Here is a 24,075-nt window from a genome sequence, read left to right on the forward strand (position 1 = left end):
CGGGTGGGGGCCGGCCGAGCGAGCGCTGTTGTTTGGCCGTAGTGGAAGCGGAGCGGTGGTTGCGGCGGCAGCAGCGCCGGCGGCGCGTGGTGCGGGGCGGGCGTGTCGGAGAAAGGGGGAAGCCGAGGAAGCGGAGAGGGTGGCTCGGGATGAGCGGGGCGGCCGCGCCGCTCTTCGACTGCAAAGAGCGCGCCTTGCTGCTGGGCGAGAGCTTCGAGCGGCAGCCGCGTTCCGCCTTCCACACCGTGCGCTGTGAGTGAGGGAAGGCGCGCGGGAGCGAGCTCTGCGGGGGCGAGGGGGCTGCGCTGGGCGCGCTGCTGGGAGGCTCCTCAGGCTGGGGTGGCCGGCAGCAGCGGGCAGACGCTCCTGCGGGATGCTGCCCGGCCAGGCGGCGGCGGCGGCGGCGAGGGGCGCGAAGACCGCGGGTGAGACTGCCGCAGTAATGCCGCAGCCTGGGTTGCTTGTTACAGCGAACAGTAGCAACGAACGCGCCCAAAACAGCAAGTTGGCGCCGTAAAAACTAACACGCGTCATTGTGGGATAAGTTTTCGAGGGCTCCGCTCCAGAGGTGAGCGGGCCGCGGCTGGTGGAGTTCTGCTTTGTTTCTTTTTTTTAGAAGAACTCTGCGGAGCCCGAGGCAGAGACATACCTTGGAATTAAAATTCAAAGATAGTTGTGCGGGTTTCATGAGGGGGGGAATCCAAAAGCCACAGATGAGTGATACCAAAATGCCTCTGAAGTGTGCCCGCTTTTGAGTTCCCAAAAGCTTTTGTTGGAGTCAGAAATCCTTGGCAATCTGTATTGCAGATCACCAAGAAATCTGCCAGCAGATCCAGATCCACCTTCTGCCTACCCCTACTCCAGTCCACAAAGGCTTATGCTACAACAAATCTGTTAGTTTTAAAAGCTGCTGAGGTACTGTTTTTGTGTGCGCGTAAAGTCAGATTTCCTGAAAGCAAGCAGCACTTTGGACCTGGGGGGCTGTTGGGGTGTGTGTGTGTGAATACTGATTTATTTATTTGTGGGCACAGTTCAAGACAGTGATACATACTCTTCTCTTTTTGCAAGTATAATAAGGTAGGAAAGGAAAGGTTCCTCCTGTGCAAGTGCGCGGTCATTACTGGCCCCTAGAGGGACGCCGCTTGCGCTGGTGTTTTCATGGCAGACTGTAGCAGGGTGGTTTGCCATTGCCTTCCCCAGTCATGACAACCTTTCCCCCGGCAAGCTGGGTACTCATTTTACCGACCTCGGAAGGATGGAGGGCTGAGTTGACCTGAGCCGGCTACCCGAGACCCAGCTTGTGCTGGGATCGAACAGGTCTTGGGGAGAGTTTTGGTTGCAATACTGCCACCTACCACTCTGCGCCACACAAGGCTCATATAATAAGGTAAAAGGGGATGAATAAGGAATAATTAAGTGGCATTATTGTTGCTGTACTCAAAATGTATATATGAAAAATAGTACTATGCTGGTATGTAAACATTCAAAGCCATCACAAATATCAGTTTTATTTAGTGTCTTCCAGCCAACTCAGGTTAAAAAATCATTGTGCTTTTGAGAGACAGATACTTAAAGGGGAAAAAAAAGAATCTGGCAAACCTAGCTTGGGTGGTGATCAGCAAGGAAGTGAGGAAACAACTGAGGTATTATGGTGTGGTTTGAGAAGATGAGGCTTGGGAGATGAGCAGAGCTGCTGGTTGTTGCTCAAAAACCGTCTGTACCCTGCAAGCCTCTACATATGAGGATAAATGCATCTTAAACGTTTATTTTGTAATGACCTTTTATAGACAAGAGCCTATTTCAGGTGTAGCAGCAAACCATACATTTTTTCTTTGTAGATTTTGTGTTCCTCCCCCATGCTTTAAAAGTCTTCACATTTCTCTGTTCATAGAGGAGTAAAAACCAAGCACCATCTGTCAAAAAATCTTCTAGAATAGTAGAGGTAGGCAAGATCCAACAAAGATTTCGTGGCTTTTGATGAATAACAGCATTTGCAGCACCATCCTATGCAAGATTATTTGGAAATAAATCCTAGTGGTTCAATGGTGCTTACTTCCTGCTAAGTTTCTTTAGGATTGCACCTAAACAAATGTATTTGCTTTAGACTAGATCTGTTAATCTTTGAAGCTAGATCTGTTAATCTTTGAAGCTAGAGAGTTGTTTAGTTTCCAGCTGTGTGGAAGCTGGAGATCTATTTTTTCAAAACCTACTTAAACAGTTTGGACAGTGTCAATAAGTAACAGGCTCAGTTAGCAGGACCTACACCAGACCAGTCATTTTTACACCAGAAAAAGCAACAACACCTGGGCAGTTAACAAGCTGGGTTTGTAGTGTTTTAGCCTTATAAAATATTTGTTAAGAAGAAAGCAATATTAAAAAAAAATAGAATGGTTAAATGTTACATTGTGCCACCATCAATGGTTGTCAGTAAATTCAAGAGTTTGGGGTATTAATGTCTATGCCATAGATAGTCTGTGGCTTGTTGGATCATTTTCCTTGGGGTATATTAACATGTGCAATATTACTAAATAACAAATATAAAGCTGATGTCTAATGTCTGAGCAATAATTTTTCCCCTGGAAAGGAATAAGATCAGATTATATATGTAACTGTTTAGAGTTGTAATTCATGCTGTTGCAGGGACTTTGGGTTAATTTACATTTGTACTAGTACATTATTTGCTTTTGGATCTAAAGGGTAAAAAAAATTCTTTCCTGAACCTTAGTTCTGTATTATTCTCTCTTGGACATGAGAATTAGGTGGAGAGGAAGAACTATACTTCATTTAAAATTTCTTGGCATACTTTGATGAAATTGTACAACTCTGAAATATGGTGAAAGCTATGATACATATCGAAAAACCTTCTGGTCTGTGTAAGTCCTGCAGGTTCATGAATAAGATTCTAACACAGTGAAGTGATAAATGCTTAAGGGAGTCATAAAAAATATGGCCAACATTTGTTTTACTATTTTCTTTACTTAGATGATTTTAAGCCTGCCTCAATTGATACATCTTGTGAAGGAGATCTTGAAGTTGGCAAAGGCGAACAGGTGACAATAACTCTGCCAAATATTGAGGTAAGATTTCCTTCTCCCTTTTGAGAGGAGAGAATATATCTTCTATCTTAAACCATAATTACTTTAAAGTACATAAAGAATGTAGCAATCATGTATACCATGACTATGCTGGTGTTAAACCAGTGTGTGATACTGTACATGTTTACTGTGCATATGTGCATTCCTTAATAGGCACGGAACATACATTTGGGACCACAGGTGTGTGGTCCTTAAAAGGAGGTAGGCATACATTTAGGAGCCAAATTCAGTTGGAGATCCCCATCTAGGAATACATGTCTGCTCTTGTACTGTACTGGTTTATAAAAGAAACATCAGTGTGACAGCTGCAAATATGATTGCTATGTTAGACGTGAAATGGACCTTGCTTCCACATTAGGCTACTTAGGATGGCAGGTTTTGTGACCATTCTACAGATGACTTACAACCACAGCTGCCTTGGAACAAGGTAGGGGAGATCTGAAGCACGGTAATATGAGAGACTGCCAATTTAACATGGTTTTCAATGATAAACAATTTTAAAAGAGCAGGATAAAATTTGATACTGAAAATCTTGGAATCTGGCTTTTAAACACAGAAACTTGAGTGGTTTCTTGAGAATCCTAAGGTTTTTTCAACATAGTTAGAAGATCATGGGCAGGATCCAACACTGCCCATGCATCTTCGCTGATTATGTTGTGCCAGCAGGATTTATCATCAGCACAAGAAGAAGCTTGTGCTTCCTACAGCAACCCCCAAAATTAGCTGGAATGCTCATTTCCAGAACAGACCAGGCCGACAGAGCTGTCCCATACTGGAAACTAGAGTTTCACCTTATGTCTGGTTGCTTTAAGAAGTGCTAGTTTGCTGTTGTGCCAACAGTGGGTCCCACTGATGCACAGGCAGCGTTGGATACTGCACCTCCTTCATTTCTTATTGATTGCACAGAAAAACCTGATAAGTTTCTGCAGAAGAATCAAGCACGGGGTAGGTGATCTGGTAATCTATCATTCACTTTGCACCCTTTTGGGGATAGTTCCCTTCCCCATGGCCTACCTCACATGTTCCTCAGTTTCCAGTTCATCCTTTCTCCTATTCTCTCTAGTGTTTGGCCAAACATTATTCTGTGTTCTTTACAATCTTCGTTTTGTGACATACATTCACATTTCTCAGATGGAAAACTGAGAGAATTATTTGTTCAAGGCCATGTTGCAATTCTTTTGATGAGATCTGCCTTCAATTTTGAAAGATGCCAAAATATCCTCAGTAAATAATTGGTAGGTTCGAAAGCCCAAATAGTTGTGCTGACGTGATCAAATTGAACTGGGAAAAATGCTGTATGTAATCTTGAAGTCATCTATCACAACAGTAAGCTCTGTATGGTCTACAAAAGTTTCTCGTTGCCAAGTTGTTTAGGTACAAGTTCCAAAAAGGGAAGGGGATAACTCAATCTGTGCTAATGGTTGTTTGCGGTTGCTGATGCCAACAAGGACTTGCTCTTTGACTGCTTCATAATTATTGAAGTACGTTAATTAAAGAGCTGAATTGAAATTCTGTGTGGTTTATATAACAAACTAGGAGACTGAGTCAGCTCTTCCCTGGGCTGAATTTAACATCTTGTGAGGAACCTTGAAAGAATGTTAAAAAAAACACCTGGTTTTGTTATAACAAGTCAATCCATTTTGATATTAAAACTGCTTTTTTGTAGTTACTTTGGGTTCCTGCAACAATCACCCTGTAGCAGAAGTGACTTAACTTTTCCTGTTATAATAATGAAATAGATGGTCTAAGGCCAAAGTGTTGCAAAATGTACAGGATTTTAAACCATGAAATATATAGCTGCTAGCCCTAAAATAACCAAACCAGCAGTAGAAGTAATTTTCTTCTGATTTTAAAATAGGGTTCTACTCCACCAGTAACAGTTTTCAAGGGTTCCAAGAAGCCATACCAAAAAGAATGCATCTTGATAATTAACCATGACACAGGAGAATGTAGACTAGAGAAGCTTAGTAGCAATATCACTGTGAAGAAAACCAGGTGGGTGGAAAATTGGAAAAGCTGTTTCCTTACTCATTTAGAAAATGTTATAGTTAAAGCAATTGTGTCTAAATTCGGAAACAGAAAACCTGACTGCCACGTTCCTAGCAAGGAGGCTGAAGCAATGCGTGCATTTTGATGTCACAATAAGCCATAATTAATCTTTATGGGAACAAGCCCAAGACAGCCTTTGGCTCGTGCATGCTCTTGCATCCCATTTCCTCCAGTGTGACCATGTGGAGAAGTCCAGAAGCTGCCACTTCAATGTTTTTAATTTTAAGATTAATCACAGTTTAGGGTTTGTACATAATGCTAAAGTGTAGTTAATTGCATTTGGAAGTGCAAGCTAAAGTTTAAAAACCAAGCTAATAATGTTAAAGTGCACTTGCATTTGAAAGCCATAGACTGTTTCAAGCCAGAATAATTACATTTAAATCTTTGTCCAGTTTCTTTAATCCAAACAGTTTAGTTTTAAATACTTAGAACATTTCTGACAAAGTTGGGGAACTTTCTGAGTATTTTATGTTAACACATTTGCCCAAATTCTGGTAGTAGGAGTGTTAATGGAAACTTTTCATAGGAGCTTGTGCAGATTAGCATTAACATTTAATTTTATTTAGGGCACTATCCTATTAGAGCCCCATGGGTACTTGTAAGCCTCCGAACTTGTAAGCTTACAAGTGTCCAATGCAGAGCAGGAGGCTCATTGTGCCTCCCACTCTGCATTTTAGCTAGGCAGTTGTCGTTGCCCATCTAGCAGAGGCTTTGGGGAGGGATGGATGCTGGGGAGGACTGGGGATATGGTGTAAGCCCCACCGGCATACCTCCTTTTCCTCTTTCTGAGCTCACATTTGCGAGCTCATAGAGGCAGCTGGTGCAGTTCTCTCTGTGCCAGCTGTGAGGGGGAGGGGGCAGAGAGCTCTTAATTCCCACCTCCGAGGTTGTAGTGCTATCTGCAACCTCAGTGCTGGGAATCCAAAAACCCTATGGCCCCTCAGATGCTGTCTAGGGGCCATAGGATTGCTCCCTTACAGTATTTGTATGCTGCCCAATAAGTGTGTTCTAGGTGGTTTACAACAATAAAAAATTAAAATATAATGAATGGGCAGTCACTAAAAGGCAGCAAACATTTCAGCAGCATCAAATAAACAATATAAGATGCACAGCATCACTAAAAGTACACAGCAGATCTAAAATTCAATGGATCACGCAACTCAATTGATCTAAAAAGCCTGGGGAAATAAGGTGTTCGTCTGGCACCAAAACCCTCTGGGGAGGGAATTCCATAGTTTGGGGCAGGGGCACCATTGATAATACCATTTTCCCAGCGGCCATGCATTGTTGCTCATTTGGTGGGGGCAACCAGAGAAGAGCCTATGAAGATATCGTTAGTTAAGGGGTGCAATCCTAATCATGTTTATACAGAAAAAAAGTTCTACAAGTCGCAGCATGGCTGAGTCAGCCATGTTGGCGGGGGCATGTTGGGTGTTGTAGGACTTTTTTTCTGTATAAATATGCATAGGGTTGTACCCTAAGCCTTCCGCTAAAGACCTTTCTTATTCCTGTGCATTGCTCTTTGTCAAGAGTGGAGAAAAATATCAGTTCTGCTAAAGCTATTTGGAAACATAACAAATGATTTCACAAAATTCTCAAGTATGATTCTGTTCTTTCATGCAGAGGTGAAGGAAGCAGTAAGGTCCAGTCTCGTATTGAGCAGCAGCAACAGCTAATGAGAAATGCAAATAAGGTTCCAAACAGTGTTAAATTTTCTCCACCGAAAGAGAAGATGTCTCCACCTTCTCCAATGGATGATATTGAAAGAGGTAAATTGTAACTGCATCTCATACTATTTTGTGGATTCTGCAGAGTCTTAAGCTTATTCTGTGATTTGAAAGTTTTGAGATTGGAGTCCATGGAAAAATGCATAACGGGGATGGGTTTTAGCCTAGTCTTTTTTCTGACTTGCCAGTTTTCTATTAGGAAGATTTTTTTCTTGTATGAAGGAGCACTCAACCATATGAGCACCCACCTGCAGGCTAAAGTGGTAGAGCTCAGACAGCTTCTTTTGAAAACCTATCTTGACTTGAACAAGTAATGAAAATGAGTCTCCCAACCGGCCAATATCATGCCTCTTCAGAACAAACATGACACAGGACAAATAGGTCAGCCTTGTAAAGTAGCCCCCAAAAGTTATAGCCTGCCAAATTTTTGAACAGGCTATAACTTTTTTTCCTCATGAGAGGGACTCATGGAGGATGCACAGAGCACCCCATCCCTCCTTTGCTTATCCCTCTTATGAGTAAAAAGCAGGTTAGTACAACATTTTGCAGGCTAGAAACCCAGGCTGGCAGAGGAGGCATGGAGCACCCCCTGTCTCCTCCGCCAGCCTGCTTGGTTTCTATGCTGAGTGCATAGAAAGAGGCTCTGTCCCCTGCACAACCAACATAGAAATGCAGTGGGACTAGGGATGTATGGACTGTGTAAAGTCCATTCCATCTGTGTTTCACGGGTTGTCAGGTGCCTTTTGTTCTGTCATCTGCCCACAGATGGATGCAAATTTTTTTTTGGGTCATGCCGAAAAATATGCAAATAATTACGTAAGTATTTACATAAGTGTTTACATAATTTACCTGGGTATGTAACATTTAGCGTATTTCCCCCCATTCCATTCCCCATTTCCTTAGCAGAAACTTACATATTTTTCTACGAATTTATATGCATACATTTCGGGAAACTAAAAAAAAAATCATCTGAAAGTCCACAGACTCTGTGCAGCTTGAGGGGGTCGCTCTGCGGCGGATTCCGCAGGTCGGATTCTTGGAAATTTGAGCTCATTTTAGTCCATCTTAAATTTCTCCAGCATTCCTAAGTGGGACTGGAGGTAGAGGGATGGAGCAAGCTGTGACTGCTGCCAGCCCACTTGATTGCTATGCTGGATGCTCATGAAGGGGCTTCATCTCCTGCATGTCCAGCATAAAAGCACAGTGGGCTGGTGGCCAACGCTGAGATCTCTCTGTCCCTTCACCAATAGCCCACTGTTTTCCTGTGCTGGTTACGCAGAGAGGAACTTCATCTCCTGTGCATCCCTCACTGAACTGCAGCAGCCTGGTGGAGAACTGAGCAATTATTGTGCTCATTTTTGTCCTGGCTGCTGAGGAAAGGGCTTCACTTTCTCCATGGCCAGTGTGGAAGCTGAGGGAGCTGGCAGAGGAGGATAGAACAATCTATCCCTCCTTTGACAGATTGCAGCATTTTCACCCTGGCCAGGGAGGAAGGGAATTCGCTTCTTCTGGAGTTGGTACGGAAGCTAGTGGAGATGAGACAAAGCAGTTCATCCCTCCTCTGCCAGCCCACTCACTCACCTGGGTGGAATTCATAGTTTCCTATGGCGACCAGGTGAGTTGTTAAATACAAGGCTGAAATAGGTAGTATTTAGATTCAATTTGTGTTAATAACACTTGATAGAAATTGTTTGAGGAGACAGTAAAAGCATCTGTACTTTTACTACCACCAGGGCATGTTTACATAGTGCTTACGTCTCCCTCCAGATGAGTACATTGAAATAAAAGCTGTTCACCATAAGCAAAGAGCCCAACCTCTGAAAAGTCATAGATGTGAATGAATAGAAAGGTTGTGAAGGTCTCTGTGTCTGTTCTACTGCATTTGAGCAGGAGCCTTTAACAATCCTCCCATCTGGACTATAATATCATGCACAACTGGAAGGCAGGAATATCCAAAGTTCACTGAGACAGAAATAGGTACAGTGCCATACTTGCCAATATGACTGTAAGCTTAAGGGCAGAGACTGTTGGTCAGAGCAATCCTATTGTGGCCTGACAGGGAGATTCACTGTAGAGCTGCTGGGACATCTGGGACCCCAGTGGAACACAAGTAGTGGTAGGGTCGGGCTGGGCATGCTTTGTGGGTTTCCCAGCCGGTGATTCTGTTTTGGGGCCCACTGCTGATGGTAGATTTGTGTCTGTGGACCTTTCTATGGGCAAAAAAGGGGCCTCTAAGGCACCTCCATGCTATCTTAACCCCCTCTAGCCTGAAAAATTGGTTTACCTTAAACTTAATTAGAATAATGCTTATTGACCTTTGTAAGTTGTTCCGGCAGCCTTTTCAGCTGAAGAATGGGGTAAAAATGCTTCAAATAAAGAAATAAAACAGAACAAATCTTGATGCTTGGTGGTGTCAGCAACTGGATATTCTGACCTATGATAGTGAAAACATTTAGCCATTGTTCCACTGTTTCAACTGTGCCCCACATGGAACCGATTACATATAATTCCTGCTATGCCCTTATTTATCCTGGCTATTTCAGCCATAGCGAAATGGGGGTATGGTGATGCATGGAAATGCAAATGGCAACAGTGTGATTGTCTTCCACTTGGGTCCTCCTCCCATGGTGACCATGGAACTCGTAAAGTTTACATATGCCCTTGGATCCCATCGTCTGGCTCTTTCCTTTTTCCTGCTTGGATAATGGTCTCTTTTCCTAAAGGTAAGGGGTGAAGGTTTTCCATGGAAGTGTACCTGGAGATTGCATACCTTTTCTAAATGTAGTTTAAGACATACATTAGTTATATATTTAAGTTTTCTTTCACACCTATGTGGACAATCCTTTTTGAAACATGAACCTGATAACTTTACAAATGTCACAAGTCTCCTATTGCTTTGGTACAATTTTCAGATGCCTTGGTTAGCCAGGTGCCTGGTTATGCATGGCTGCCTTTAAAATCAGATATGCCTAGTAAGAAAAGGATTTGGAGCACAGCCTCATTTTACATAACAGTGTATGCTACAATATGCATATATTCATTTAAAAAAAACCCTCTAAAATCCTTTAATACTGGAAGGAGTAGTATATTGTGTTAATTCAAGCATGATTAACTTCCTCTTGGACGTTGGGGCAGCCAGCCAGCAGGAAAGGAAGGTGATAGTTGCATGGTGAATTAATGCTGGCAGGTGGTAGCTCTGTTTATTGATAGCTAGAATGTTCTTGTGAGGCAAAGTCCTTGAATGCACAGTGCAGAAACGTTTCTCATGCAGGTGATTCTTTGTAACTAAACTCTGACCAGAAAGTCTTGTCAATTCCTGAACAACTCCTTAAAAGTACTCAGTGCTGCAGGGGAGGGTGTTCAAGGGCACATTAAAGCTGAGAGACTCTTCCCTAAGGCTGGTTAGTTTGGTTTAGAACTTGTTCTGAGTGAGTCACACAATCCAAAAGTAGTTTCCCCACATTTTGTCAACATCATTGCACATGAAGCGTTGTTACCTGATAGTTTCCTGCTAGAAAACTAGCTTTTATTCAAGATCTTTTTTAAGGCATAAAGAAGCATTTCCTCTAAAAGGAAAGTGGGTAGCCTGTACTAACCAGTAGGGGAGCAAAATGGAGCCACCTGTGTGAAAGCCCAAGGTGTGATGGTCATGTCCTAATGTGTTACAGTTCTGGAGCATATTTTCAGAAATGGCAGACATTACACACCAAACCGTGTATGTCGCCTCTGCATTTGCTCATGAGAAGAATAAAATGCAAAAACGACATCTAGGAATTGTGTTTATGCTGATGGCAGCTCACAGGGTTATAACTAAAAGCTGGAAAACCGTAGAACTTCTAACATTGAAGTCCTAGTACATGTAGTTGTGTCAAATAGCCATGGCAGAAAAATTGACATATCAAATTACCTAAAGGCAAAATCAAAATAGCTGATTTTTATACAATATCGTATGATTTTATTTCATATACAGATTGAGAACATAGGCTACTGCATCGATCAAAGCCTTTCCTAGATTATAGAAAAGTGACTTTGTATTTGGAAATTTAATAAATTAAAACAAACAAAAAGCAAGGTGCTTGTACCACTTGTGTTTGGGTCTGAACAGCCAGCCCTTAACTCTGGATTTTTAGTGACTGTAGTAAGATCCCACCATATATTAGGGTGTGGTTTGGGGAGGAATGAAATGAGAAAAGGACACCTTTATCTTTCTAACCCTCTGCTCTGTAGTGCTAAAGTGATCTGGTTTCAGACTGCATCTTCTCTTAGCAGTGTGAGTTTGGGAGCTTAACCCCACCATCGCTTGTGCTAATAAAGGAAGGTCCAGGGCAGTTAGCCCAGAACTTGAGTGCTGTTGCACTGTAGAGCATAGTGCTGTACAGTGCTCTTGTTTGGAGCTCATTGCTCAGCAAGCCCCATACAATGCAGTAGTTCTCCTGATTAGGGTTGGTTAGAGCTTGCAACAGTAGCACTATATATGCTGGCTGAACAGTGAGCCCAAACAGGAATACTGTTTGGAGCTAGCCGGAACCCAGAACAGGAGCGCTTTAACACTACAGTGCTGGATTTGGGACTGGTTAGGGATCTATGGCTTTATTTTCCTGAGGGTCCCCACTTGTGTACATTCTAATATAGAAATCACTGTATAAAGTAGTAATTCTCAATTTTACTCTTAAGAAGAATTAAAGTCAAAGTGGCATTTAGAGAATAAACAGCTAGCAAAGTTACTTCAAAGGATTAATTTGCTACAGTTTTATCCCATTAGTCCTCTTTTTGTGACAGGTGATTACATCTTAGTTATGTCCATGAAGGAAGTTGGGACTTCACAAAGCAAATCTTGAGAAATGTTAAATGTTAATAATCTTATGGGCGCATTCACAGAATAATTTGAGCCAATGGCAGGCAGCCATGATTTTTAATCAGGTGGTGCTAGCTTGCATCCTGGTTGCCATGGAATGAGCTAGTTCTGTGAAAGCTTGCTCACCGAGAATGGCTTTTTGCTTGCCATTGCAACAGCTTGAAAATCTCTGGTGATGGTGTGCAAAAAGTTGATCCAGGGTCAACGTGTAGTTGGCAGGAGAAATCAGTTGTCACATGACCAACTCAGCCCTTGCCAGTACAGATAAATGTCTACTAAAAACAGCAGCTGCTATAGGTTCAATCATTTGATTTAAGTTTAAAAGCAACTAGAATAAAACTTGTTGTCTAATAGGGTTGTGATGCAATTTTATGGTTCTAAAGTCTGGCAGTTTTATTTCCATCACCACCCTGGGAAACCTCGCTTTACACCCAAGAAGCAGAGAATGGTTGTACTGCATTTTTATTCTGGCTTTCCTCCCAGCAGCTCAGGGCTGTGTACATTGTGCCCCCTGGTTTATGCTCTCAACCACCCTGTGAAGTGAGGCTGATAGAGGGTGACTGAGCGTTGCCACTGGAGGGATTTTAGGGAACTTGTCTTTATTGCACCCAAAGCACTTTGAACACGGTTCTTCCTCAAGGACACACTTGAACAACCAATTTAAATCCTGGTGAAAGAGACCAGGATTGAAGTTATACAACTAGCTACAAAACATGTGGGACTCAGTTCAAGTTTCCTGTGCACCTAGATGTTTCCTTTTTCTTGCAATTAGTGCCTCCCCACTTTTTCTTCCTTGAGCAGGGATTTGAACTTGGAGGTGTCTGGTCCAAATCTAACTATCTAGCCACTGCACCACGCTGACAGACACAAAATTCATTATTTGCTTACGATTTTCAGTTCACTGTCATATGTTCCTCAGTTTATTTAGGTTCTTAAAATTGAATATTGTAATTATAAAGTCCTCTTAATCGTAAATCCTTGTTTTCTTCACTTAAATCTTATTTTCAGAGCTAAAGGCAGAAGCTAAAGTTATAGAGCAGATGAGTAGCTCCGATAGTTCATCCGAATCAAAGAGTTCGTCCTCTTCATCAAGCAGTGAGAATAGTTCTAGTGATTCAGAAGATGAGGAGGCAAAGCCATCCCATTCCCTCTCAATGCCACACCTACAGCCTGCTGTGATGGCTGTATCACAACAGGCCTTCCCAGATGTGGATGCTGGATATCACAGAAGTCAAGAGAGCAGTGGCCACTTGATGAACACACTGAGTAAGTACAAGTAGCAAAGCACCTTGTTAGACTCAGACTTCAGGAATCTAAAAGGAAACCACATGCTTTTATAACTTTCTCATGTAACTTAAACGATGTCTGGATAGAGAGGGTTTGGCTTGCTGGGGTTTGGATTAGAAGCTGGGTTAAAAATTACTTTGACCACTGATGATGCTAAATTAATGCTTATGCCACGTACAGTATGTCATAGAGGGTATTGGCTGCTTCTGAGTTGTATACATTGGGATTAAAAACAGTAATTTGTTCTGGAAGAATTGAGACATCTCAACAGGAACTACTTCAGTTTTTAGGGCAATATGCCCTAGTTTTTACTGCAGTAAAATGGCTAATTTATCTACAGGGCCAGACTTCCATAGCTTCAGTAGTAGAAATGCAATTTGTTCAGGGTTCTTCTCCCCCTGCCCCTCCTCTCACTCACACACCAGTAAGCATGATGGGCCCCAGCCTTCCTCCCAACCTTGGATGTACAGAAGGTGTAGAGTTTGTCTCTGCAGTTGTATGGTGATCTTCACTTCCTCACCAGCTCCAGGACTGAGAGGAAGCCTGGGGATTATTTGGCTGCTGCATTGCTGAGGCAGCTAGAGTGTTCCAGCATCCCAGGGCCAAACCAACAAGCTCTCATCACCTTTCCAGCTTCAGAATTGAAGCTAGAGATGGGAGCAGGGATCATCTCTGACCTGGTGTGGTGCAAAGCTGAGGACAAGGAAAGGGGCAGGATCTTGGCAATGACAAGTTCTAGCTTTGCTTCCAAGAGCAGCCAAATATGGTGGACCCTGGATTATATACCTTCATATCATTTTCTGATAATAAGTTTGTGTGTGTGTCTGTGCACACACGCACATTTTTATGCAATTGTTCTCAAGACTAGGATTAGCAGTGAAGTCTATCTGCAAAATTCTTTTCTGATTCTGTAGTAATGCAGGCACATGCTGCTTCATTTGAGTGAATGTTTTGGTACATCTGCCCTAACAAAATTGTATTAAACTAGTACTATTTCTTTCCAGCAGTTGCTCCACTAATAACTGTGGATTTGCCTTGAGGTGTGTCAGTTTTTAGTAATAAGAAAAACTTTGGTACTCTTAATTCCTATAACAGACAAATAGTGCAAACCATCTGACAAGAGTGAATGTTGGATAGGTAAACTGGCCTTCCCAAAAGTTTTTTTCTGTATGACCTTAAAGGAGGTTAGTGTTAATTTTATGTTGTAAGGCAGCTACTTCATCTCATACACATAAATAGAACTACCCACTAGCATCACGGATCTTAATGTTGACAAAGTGCTAGGATTCTGTAAGGACAAAATATTTTAGTCTTGGAGACCTAACTACATAAATCACTTGGCTTTTACTGGGAATCAAATGTATATAACTGCCCAGGTCTGCAGCTTTGATGCCTTAGACAATTATAAATGAATCTTTGGAAAGGGGTTATTTACTGCATTAAAGAAAACTTGTATGGTATCCTATAGGTTTGGCCTTCAACATAACAGCAGCTTTAATGTCTTAAAGAATTGGAAATGAACTTTAGGAAAGGACCTAACCTTTTAAACAAAGAAGAATCTAGTATTAAAACTGTCAAATGTGTGTGTATACAGCTAGCAGTGTTTCAGAATGGACAGTGCTTAAAGAATATTCTGTAATGCAGTCAAACCAATGGTTAAAGCTTTTGTAAGATCACTATGAAGAGTTGCTTTAGGGTTGTAAAGACATCAATTAAAATAGAGCATATCTTTCCAAAAGGGAACATTGGGTAACGTTGAAAGATATATGGTAGTCTGGTGGATCATACGCATAATGCCGAGGTTATGACAGATGCATAAGGAATGAGGAACACAAGACATTGGAGATCCATGATTGGACTCCCATCACTTTTAATTTTTTGTATTTTAAAAAATGTTGCTGCTGGGATTTGGGATAGGATCCAGATTGACTTGAGATTGTGGTGTTGGGTATGGTGTATGTGTGGTTTTTTAACCCTTTCCCCTGTATTGTTTTCACAATGAAAACTGCCTCCCATGAGCAGCTATTTGCCCTCATTGAGGAAAACATATATGGTATCCTATAGATTTGGCCTTTAACTTCAACTTGACGGTACTGTTTAAGAGCTGGGTTAAGTTTAGACCTAGCAGCCTAATGCACTGAGAAATCTAATTGCTTTATGGAGAAAAATGTTCAGTGGAGTTGATAGCATGACTTCTTTTTTGTTTAATTTTAGGGAATGATCTCCATTTGAGTGAATCTGGAAGTGACAGTGACGACTGAAGATGTTTTGCTGTTTTAAAGATGCATCATTTCCATTGCTGAAGATGAAAAGGCGTTTGTTTTGCACTACGTTTAAACCGATAAAGACAGAGGAATGTTATCAGCTTTGATAATAAAGTTGACTTAATTTTTTGGCTTCAAGTTCAGCGGCATTCCTTTTGCCATAAGTTTATATGGCTCTTGCAAATTTCTGGATTTTGGTATTCGTTCTTTTTACCTGGATCCAGAGTAGCCTCTGCTACCTCCTTTGCTTAAAATTTCAGACTGCTAACTACTATGTTAGACATGGAGGAAGTTCTTGTTTGTAGTGTACATATTTTGGATCAACATTTTACTTAAGAACCATAGAGTAATAACCAAGTGGGCTGTATCACTGTTAGTCTAATTTAACTCCCATTCATTTTAGTGAGTCCACTCTAAATAAAACTAATACTGGATACAACCCTTAGCATGTGTATGTATAAGTAGGGAAAAACAAACAGTTGAAATCTGTTATGTTTTTCTTCCTTAAGCTAACCATATGAAAGTAACTGCCAAGCAACAATATAGTACTATCTAATTTTGGGTAGTTTTTGAGCAGTATATCAACACATTTTGAATTTCCATGTGTTTCTCAGTCTGCACTCCCTCAAATGGGCCTTACTGGGGTGGGAAGGGTGTTTCCTTTGTAACTTGGATCAACTGATAGCTTTAGCATCTTGCTAGCTAATTGTACGTTGCTGCACAACATAGATGTCCTTTTAAAATTCTATTAAGATCTGTGCATTACTTTTGATAGGAGTTCTGGAAATAATAAAATATTTATCATTCCACTGATAGCTACCGTTTTTATTTAAAAAATCCATGGGGCTTTACTCTTTAGAACCTGACATAGTGCAGGGTAAGGTATCTCTGGCTTCCTAACTACAGAGAAATTTGGAAGCATTGGAACTTTACATTAGACTGCATATGCTAATAATTGGAACTTTGTCCCCTTAGCAAGGTATATGTAGATAACTGCACTACTTTACCTGCATCCCTCCTCTCCAGACTATTGCTCTCACATATGTAGCCACCTCTGCTTGCTGATAGGATGGGGCAAATGATAGTTGCACAGATACACCCCAAGAAGCTCATTATCAGTGTGAAATCTGGTAATTTCATGGATTGCAATTATGAGCTGGTGAGGAATCCATTTCTCAACTCTAATTTCTCTTTTGTCGAACAGATAGCTTGTGAGTTCCAGAAAATTTTGTCTTACAGTAGGTTAAGTAATTTGAGAGCTGACAAAGTATGCATTTAAGAGTTAGAAACAAGATGTGGAAGGGATGCTAAAAAAAATAATGGCTACATTAATATGTTCTTAGACTCCCTCTTAAAGCAAGAGCAGAACTGGTAAGTTATGACTTTTTGATGAATGTGCTGAATCTGAATGGTTGATGTAACGATTGCACATGTCTTAAACAACTAACCAAACAGTTCTATATACTCAAGTTCAGTTATGTTTTGAGAAAATAATTGTTTTTTGGCTTAGATCTAAAGAACCATAAGCAAAACGAGTAAATACATTACTACTGTAACATGAACTCTTGAGCAAGAGCTCACTATGCAATGCCGTAACTTATTGGGGACTATATTACAGTGAATAAGCAAAACCAAAGGCTAGTAAAGTTCTCATACCTGAAGATGCCTCCTCTTCCCCACTCCACCCCACAAAAAAACCCTAAAGGGTAAGACTTAAACTTAAAACTCCCATAACTTCAATGAAAGATCAAACTTTGCTTCACATTTAGCTGCGTGGAAGCCACTTTTTCATGGTATGATTCCTAATGGGAGGGAACATGGTTTGGGACTGTCCCATGCAATTGGCACCAGGTGTCATTGCATAGGAAAGTCCCAGGTAATTTGACCTGCCTGAGCCACATGACTGTTTCATCCACACACCGCCCACAGCCATATGAGATCATATCACACAACTGGACTGTGGATGAAGGGCACTAAAAATGAAGTACTGATTGCTTAAGCCTTTGCTTCTATTAGTTTGGGGACTTGAGGAATAATTTCCCTGCAATTAGCAGTAACCTTTAAGCTGCTTTATGGAAATAGTTATAACCTGTCAATTAATAGGCTATACCTTCTTTATTGCTGCCTTTCAAGGGCAGATGCAAACTGGTTAAGGTATGTTGATAGTGCTTACTGCCAGCCCCTCTACGGTGCCCTTCAAATAATTATATCATCTGACAAAGATGAAGATGTTCTTTTCTCAGCTTTGAGATGACACACTGTGTAGCCTGGCACAGTTGGCCTATCCACTAATCTTCCTACTGATACAGGAACTGAGTTGGCTAAGCTGTCCCAATAGGTTGAAGAGGGCTGGGGCTTTGAAGAGCAGGGGGCCATGCAATTTCAGTATCTGTACACCTTGTTTCTCTCGCAGCACAGCCACAAACTGAGCCATAGCAGGCTTGTTGATTAAGACTTAGAGCAGGCATAGAGCTTCATGCTTTTCTGAGAGCTGCAGAACTCTCTCCACCCAGTACGGCAGATACATGTGGGTGGGATGGCATGGCAGTCTATGGCCCGGTTCACACACAACGACAACCCCCGAGTATGGGTTGTTGAATTGTGGGTTATCGATATGTGCAAACCCTGCACTATGGTTTCACTATGGGTTGTTAACCACAAACAACCCCAGAAGAGAACCCATGGTTTGTTGTTGGGTTGTGAACTCTGGGTTGTTTATGGTTAACCCATAGCTAAACCATAGTGCAGAGTTCGCATGTAATGACAACCCGTGATTCAATGACAGCCCATACTCAACCTGTACTCTGGGTTGTCATTACATGTGAACCAGGTCATAGTTGCTTCAGTCCCTTGAGGAAGCCCAAGAGAGGCTAACCTCCACACAGGAGCAAAAACCCCTGGAGTGAAGGAACTTGTGGCTGTATTCGCACATAATGCTAACCCACAGTTTATGTTAACCATGGTTTGTTGCTTTTGTCATGAATTGGCTTGTAGATAAGCGAACAAAGTAGGTTGTTTTCTCTATTTCTAGTTTGTTTCTCACCTGTCCATTTTACCACCTCTCAGACCAGTTCCATTTTCAGGCTGCTCTTGCTGGGCACCTCTGTGTCAGGGCAGATGACAGCACAAACAAGCCAGGGATAAGCCATTGTTTTGGGCTCAGACCACGGCAATCCATGGTTTAAACAAGCCAGACTTCATAACATACCATGGGTTTTATTTGTGGTTTATAGCTGGTTAACAAACCATGATTAATGTGGGGAGGTGTGTTCAGATACAATGACAAGCCAGATTTCAACATACTCCATGGCTTAGCATTACAGTATGTGTGAACCAGGCCTAAGTCTCTATGTTCCTTGTCCTCTCCCCCCGCCCCTGACCTTTTTGTTTGATTCCTTCATTGAAAGCAGAGATCGCAAAAGCAATTGGGCAAAAATAAAGGACTGCATTACCTGTATTGTATCCACAAGTAGGGCCCCACAGAATCTCCTTCCTATAAAAAATAAAATGTACTAGTCTCTGAACCGCTACCCCCTCCCTAAATTAATATTGAGAGGTGTGCTGTTTTATTCTACCTCACATGGAAGTGAACTTTTTCTTGTTTACTTGAAATAATTGTTTAAACATTTAAAAGAAGGATCATTTGGGAGGTGTGGAGGATAATGTTCTTAAGTTGGATAGTGGGGAGGGAGGGTTAGGTTATATGGAGAAGTGTAATAATTTACCTTCTGAGCATGTAAGCAAGTTTGATGTTAAAACAAGTCCAGCATGGTAGAATATTGGGATTACTTGATCATTTACTCATGACCCATTTTAACTATTATTGTATGATGTGGAATAAGCTGGGGAAAAAACACCCTGTACATTAAGGAAGAGACAGATGTATCTGTTTCTTGTTATTTAATCCAAAGTTTCATATCTCCTGTTTTCATTACAATTTCTTGTCAGTTGCTTGTTCATACTGCTTACAAACTACTTAAACAAAATAAGGCTGGTTAACCGTAGTAGGCTGCATACCATCCTAATACTAGGCAAAGTTTATTCCCCCCCCACAAGTATAAACAAGCCCATTATGTGGAAGCTGTAAGACAGTGTTCTCCATCTAGGTATCTTCTGGACGTGTTGGACTATATAACACCCATTATCCCAGCCAGCATGGCTCTGCTGGTTGGGGGTGATGGGACTTGTAGTTCAACACATCTGGAAGACACCAGATTGGGGAAAGCTTTTAGAGGGGAAACGTGATTGTTTAGAGCCAAAAACTGCACAGTCAAGTTCCTGAAAGCTACAAGATAATTGTTATCCATCTGAAAAACATTAGCCTTTGCTTTGGGTGTGCATACTAATAACATGTTTGTTACTCGTGCTCCCGCCCTAGGCTTGCCCAAGGTAACTTCCTTGCTGGCAGTAGATAATCTTGTTTGGTAATGCAGTGTCTGGTGCTTCTGAATAATAGAGGAATCACAGCATATATTTAAAAAACAAAAAAGCGGGGGGGGGGAGGCTCGTATTAAAGATTCAGTTAGCTGACCGGAAGTCTAATATAAATACTGATTCTCTTATTCCTCCTCTCTTGTAATGCATTTTAGATAATTGGCAGATAACATGTTTAGCTTCTGAGGACCTCATTGGAAACCTAGAAAATAATCATATCTGGATGATCAATATAGTGAGGGCTGGTGGGCATGTTGCACTTATTCTGCCATGTTCAAAATTCTAAAACTGTTAGCCTTCAAAATGCACACACCGACAAAAGAAAATAATTTGCTTTTTGCTTCCTTGTCTTCCAGTTTCAGCTTTTGCTTATTAAATCATTAGGCTTCCATGAACAGCAGTGAGTTCTAGCAAGGTAAGACTCTCAGGATTTGCATCTGCCTACAAGTCTAACAGAATTGTAAGGCGACCCATGGTTTCTAGGTCTTTTATTAATTAATTACATTTCTATACCACCCCATAGCCAAAGCTCTCTGGGCAGTTTACAAAAGTTAAAACATTAAAATACAATATACAAAGTTTAAAAGCCATTTACAGAAAAGCATATGGACAATGTTTACAAACATATAACTAGAAACAACTTTGAACTAAAAACAATTTAACAAAATCCAACAATAAAACATAGCTTAAAAACAGTATACAAGAGTCAGCAGAAGGAACAGGGAAGGCCTGCTGGAATAACAGAGTCTTTAATTCCTGCTTAAAGACCTTCAAAGAGGTCGGCAGGCGCATTTCAACTGTCAGGTCATTCCACAACTGAGCAGCGGCAAAGGAAAAGGCCCTGTTGCGTGTGGCAGCCACACGCAAATTAGGCAGCCGCAGCAGAGAGCCCTCAGAGGACCTTAGGTGGTGGACTAGGATGTAGGGGAGAAGGCACTCCCTAAGGTACCTTGGACCTAGGCCATGTAAGGCTTTAATGGTAAGAACCAGCACTTTATATTTTGCTTGGAAACAAATTGGCAGCCAGTGTAAAGATTTTTAAACCGGTGTAATATGGTCTCACGCAATGTCCCAGAGACCAACCTGGCTGCCATATTTTGTGGTACTTCTATACCACTTAACATAACCGGTTCACATATAAATATTAAAATCACATTTAAAATACATTATTAAAATCAATTCCAATTACAATAATAGTACAGAGCAATACAAGGAGTAGTAAGATAGAGCAGCATGATTAACTACAATTAATTACAAGGCAGAGAAAGCCTGGGTGAACAAGTGCATTTCAGAAGACTTTTGAAACATGCCACATTTTCTGCCTCCCAAACTGCATGGGGGAGGGTTTTCCAGAGGGTGGGTGCTACTACCCAAGTGGTGTGCCATTGAGGTATTATGTAGCGACATTCCATTAGTTCTGTGTGTGTGTGTGTTTGTTTTAAAGTCTAACAGTTCTAGAATTTAAAAAGGGGCAGAAAAAATGCAACATGCCCAGCAGCCTTCACTATATTGATCATCCGGATATGAATATTTTCTGGGTTTCCGATGAGGTCCTCAAAAGCTGAACATGTTACTGGATAAGAGTTCTGACTGAAACTCAGAGGGGATTCACTGCCCCACTGACATTGGAGCCACCAGTCTCCACTGCCCATAAACCCCAGGCAGCATGGCCAAAGGTCAGGGATTCTGGGAGTTGTAGTACAAAACATCTAGAGGGCAGGTCACTTATCCCTGGCATAAAAGAACTATCAGACAGGAGAGAAGGTGCAGCTTGCTAATAACACAGGATAAATGCCAAAGTTCTTTCCAAGTCCCAAGTCACAGGTTTGATATGAAGTGGGAAGTCTGGGTTAAAGTACAGAGAATAAGAAAAATAATCCAAATCCTCCCCGCCACCTTCATGCCTTTATTACAATGCCTCCTTTTAAAATATGCTTAACTTGTGGCGTTAGTACTCTACTGACTTCAGCAAGATTTGGAATTAAGTCTTGTAATCAGAGCCCTACCCAGAGTGACTAAAGTTCTTGCACTGCTGTAATTAATTTTGAAGCTGAGATCTAGTCATTATTTATCTTTCTGAATCTGTCTGATTGAGCTCAGTGATGCTTGGGGGTTTGTGTATTTGCCAGTAAAAGCTGAGCCAATAAAATACATTTCCCTACTGAAGTCATTGACAAAGCTTCAACTGAAGTCATTGACAAAGCTTCAAATTATGTTGGGAGCTGAACAATGTAACATAGATATGAGAGGAAGGTTGTGGTGGTGGACTTGACTTGCCATTGGTGGCTTTATCCTTCAGAGCAGGTCTCCCTCTGCTTGCATTGCACTTAATTGTATTGTAATACTACATTCCAGACCAGTGAGTTTGCACAATGTGCGCACACACATACACACACACACACACACGAGTCTTGTGGCACTATCAGATTTATTTGTGGCAGTATTTGTAAACTAGAGCCCACTTCATCAGATGCATGAAGTGTTATCAAGTAGCAGGTACACGTGGTGATTTGGGTAGAGGGATGAAACAGTGGGAGTCAAAAGACTATCCAATGTATGTGGTCCAGTAGGTCTGACATTTCTATAGAAAGCTCAAAGGTAAACAGTTGACCACAACAGTGATAACTAGTGATCATGCAACTGGACACCCCTAGTGAAAGAGACAAGCCTAGACTCTATTGCCAGTTACTGCTGCTGTAAATGGTCACACTGGGGCTGTTCACTCAACACGCTTACCCACACTCAGTGGTTGACCCATGGGTTGTTCGTTGACCCGTGAGTTGTTTGCTGAACTATGGGTTATCGTGTTGTCTGACACCAGGACATTTTCTGCAGGGTGGCTTGTTATCCACCCTAACCAACCCAGCAACAAACCATGGGCTCTCAGTGTGGCTTGTTTGAGAAAAATAGTCTACCATGTGGTAGATTATTTAATAAGCCACCCTGCAGAAAATGTCCTGGGTTCAGACAACACATTAACCCACGGTAGAACAAACAACCCATGGTTCAACAGTAACCTACACTCAACCACTGAGTGTGGGTTAGCATGTTGTGCAAACCCAGTCACTGTATTTATCTGACATACATTTGAGCTTAGCATAGAAATGTCAGACTCTACTGCTTTTTGGCCCCACTGTTTTACATCCCCCCCATTCCTGTGTGTATATATACCTGTGTGTGTGGTATATAAAATAATCAATGCATTTGATGAAGTAGTTAAAACTAAAGCATATGCCACAAATACTACACAGCATCCTCCAGCTGTTGGCTTTCTCTAAAACAAATCAGAGCACGGGGCTTGCAGGAGGCAGGACTTGTCTCTCAGCCAGTTTCTTTAGGATGTCTCTCACTGCAAGACTGTTTGAACCACTGTGGGGTGTTGTGCAAGAAAGGGGGAGAGAGAACAGCCTGAACCTCTGGTGCCATGCTAACTTCTTCCACTCCCAGCTCCCTGAAGCATCCCCCCAACGTTGCAAACAGTGATGTTTCTCATGTAGTCTCAAAGCAGACTGGCAGAATATATATAATAACCCAGCACTCCCTTTTCCCTTTTTGATATTAGGGCTGCAGGACTGCAGACTTCCACAGAAGTTATATACACAAATCTTTAAATCAGTGAGACAGTGACCTGGTTCGCACAATCACCACAGTTTAAACAAGCTACAGTAGCTTGTTTCAGCCACAGTGTGTGTTGGGCACCATTTGCCTAATTACCTACCCAGGCATGGCTCGTTGTGTGATGTTTGAGGAGAAACAGCCTTCAAATAACCCATGGCCTGCCGTTGGGTTATTTGAAGGTTATTTCTCCCTCAAACAAGATATGCCTCCTGGGTTTGGATGATATGACAAGCTGTGCCTGGGCCAGTAATTAGGCAAATGGCACCTGGCACATGCACCATGGCTTAAACAAGCCACCGTGGCTTGTTTAAGCTGCAGTGATCATGCAAACTGGGCCCTAGGGTGCCCCCCAAACCCAAATAAAGCTTTTTTGGGTGCAATTGTCTTGTCTCGTTCACAGAATTTTATGGGGCATGGGGTGGGGTCCAGAAATCATCACCTTCCGTTTGTAACCCTCCTGTGTTTTCTCACCATTTCTTCCTTTTTTTCTTTTTGCAGAAAATACATTAAGGAGGGGGAAATTGAATAGCTGCACAGTATCTTCTAATTGGTAATGCTAAGTGCCGTGCAGTTCTATACCAATTACCTGGGAGTAAGCCACATTGAAATCAATGGGATTTACTTCTGAGTAGACACATAGGATTGCATTGTTAGGCTCCAATCCTAAACATGGTTCCATTGAACACAGTGGGAATTACTTCCAATCAAGTTTGTTTTATGAACTGCTCCTGGAGCTTTGGCTATTG

At 41.8% G+C, this 24,075-nt stretch overlaps 1 protein-coding gene across 2 annotated transcripts; it reads left to right on the forward strand.

Annotated features, from left to right (window-relative positions):
• Positions 1-38: 38 nt before the first annotated feature.
• On the forward strand, positions 39-16,836 carry EAF2 (ELL associated factor 2). Of its 2 annotated transcripts, none has more exons than XM_084807224.1 (6): positions 39-252; positions 2,983-3,077; positions 4,954-5,090; positions 6,768-6,913; positions 12,735-12,992; positions 15,228-16,836. In XM_084807224.1, exons 1-6 carry the CDS (start codon positions 150-152, stop codon positions 15,272-15,274), a joined length of 786 nt encoding a protein of 261 aa, XP_084663350.1. In that variant the 5' UTR covers positions 39-149; the 3' UTR covers positions 15,275-16,836. The 2 variants fall into 2 exon arrangements, with proteins under 2 accessions (XP_084663350.1, XP_084663358.1); XM_084807232.1 differs by lacking the exon at positions 39-252 and adding an exon at positions 2,754-2,873.
• Positions 16,837-24,075: the final 7,239 nt, after the last annotated feature.

This window comes from Heloderma suspectum, chromosome 1, assembly GCF_057233095.1.
Source record: "Heloderma suspectum isolate Gila_16-S chromosome 1, 16-S_ref, whole genome shotgun sequence".
Classification (NCBI taxonomy): domain Eukaryota; kingdom Metazoa; phylum Chordata; class Lepidosauria; order Squamata; family Helodermatidae; genus Heloderma; species Heloderma suspectum.

Bases quoted from the DNA above. Each gene is read 5' to 3' on its own strand.
- EAF2 (XM_084807224.1), top strand. From the start codon at position 150: ATGAGCGGGGCGGCCGCGCCGCTCTTCGACTGCAAAGAGCGCGCCTTG. The intron at 3,078-4,953 runs GTAAGATTTCCT...ATTTTAAAATAG, and splicing joins TAACTCTGCCAAATATTGAG to GGTTCTACTCCACCAGTAAC. The intron at 5,091-6,767 runs GTGGGTGGAAAA...TCTTTCATGCAG, and splicing joins ATCACTGTGAAGAAAACCAG to AGGTGAAGGAAGCAGTAAGG.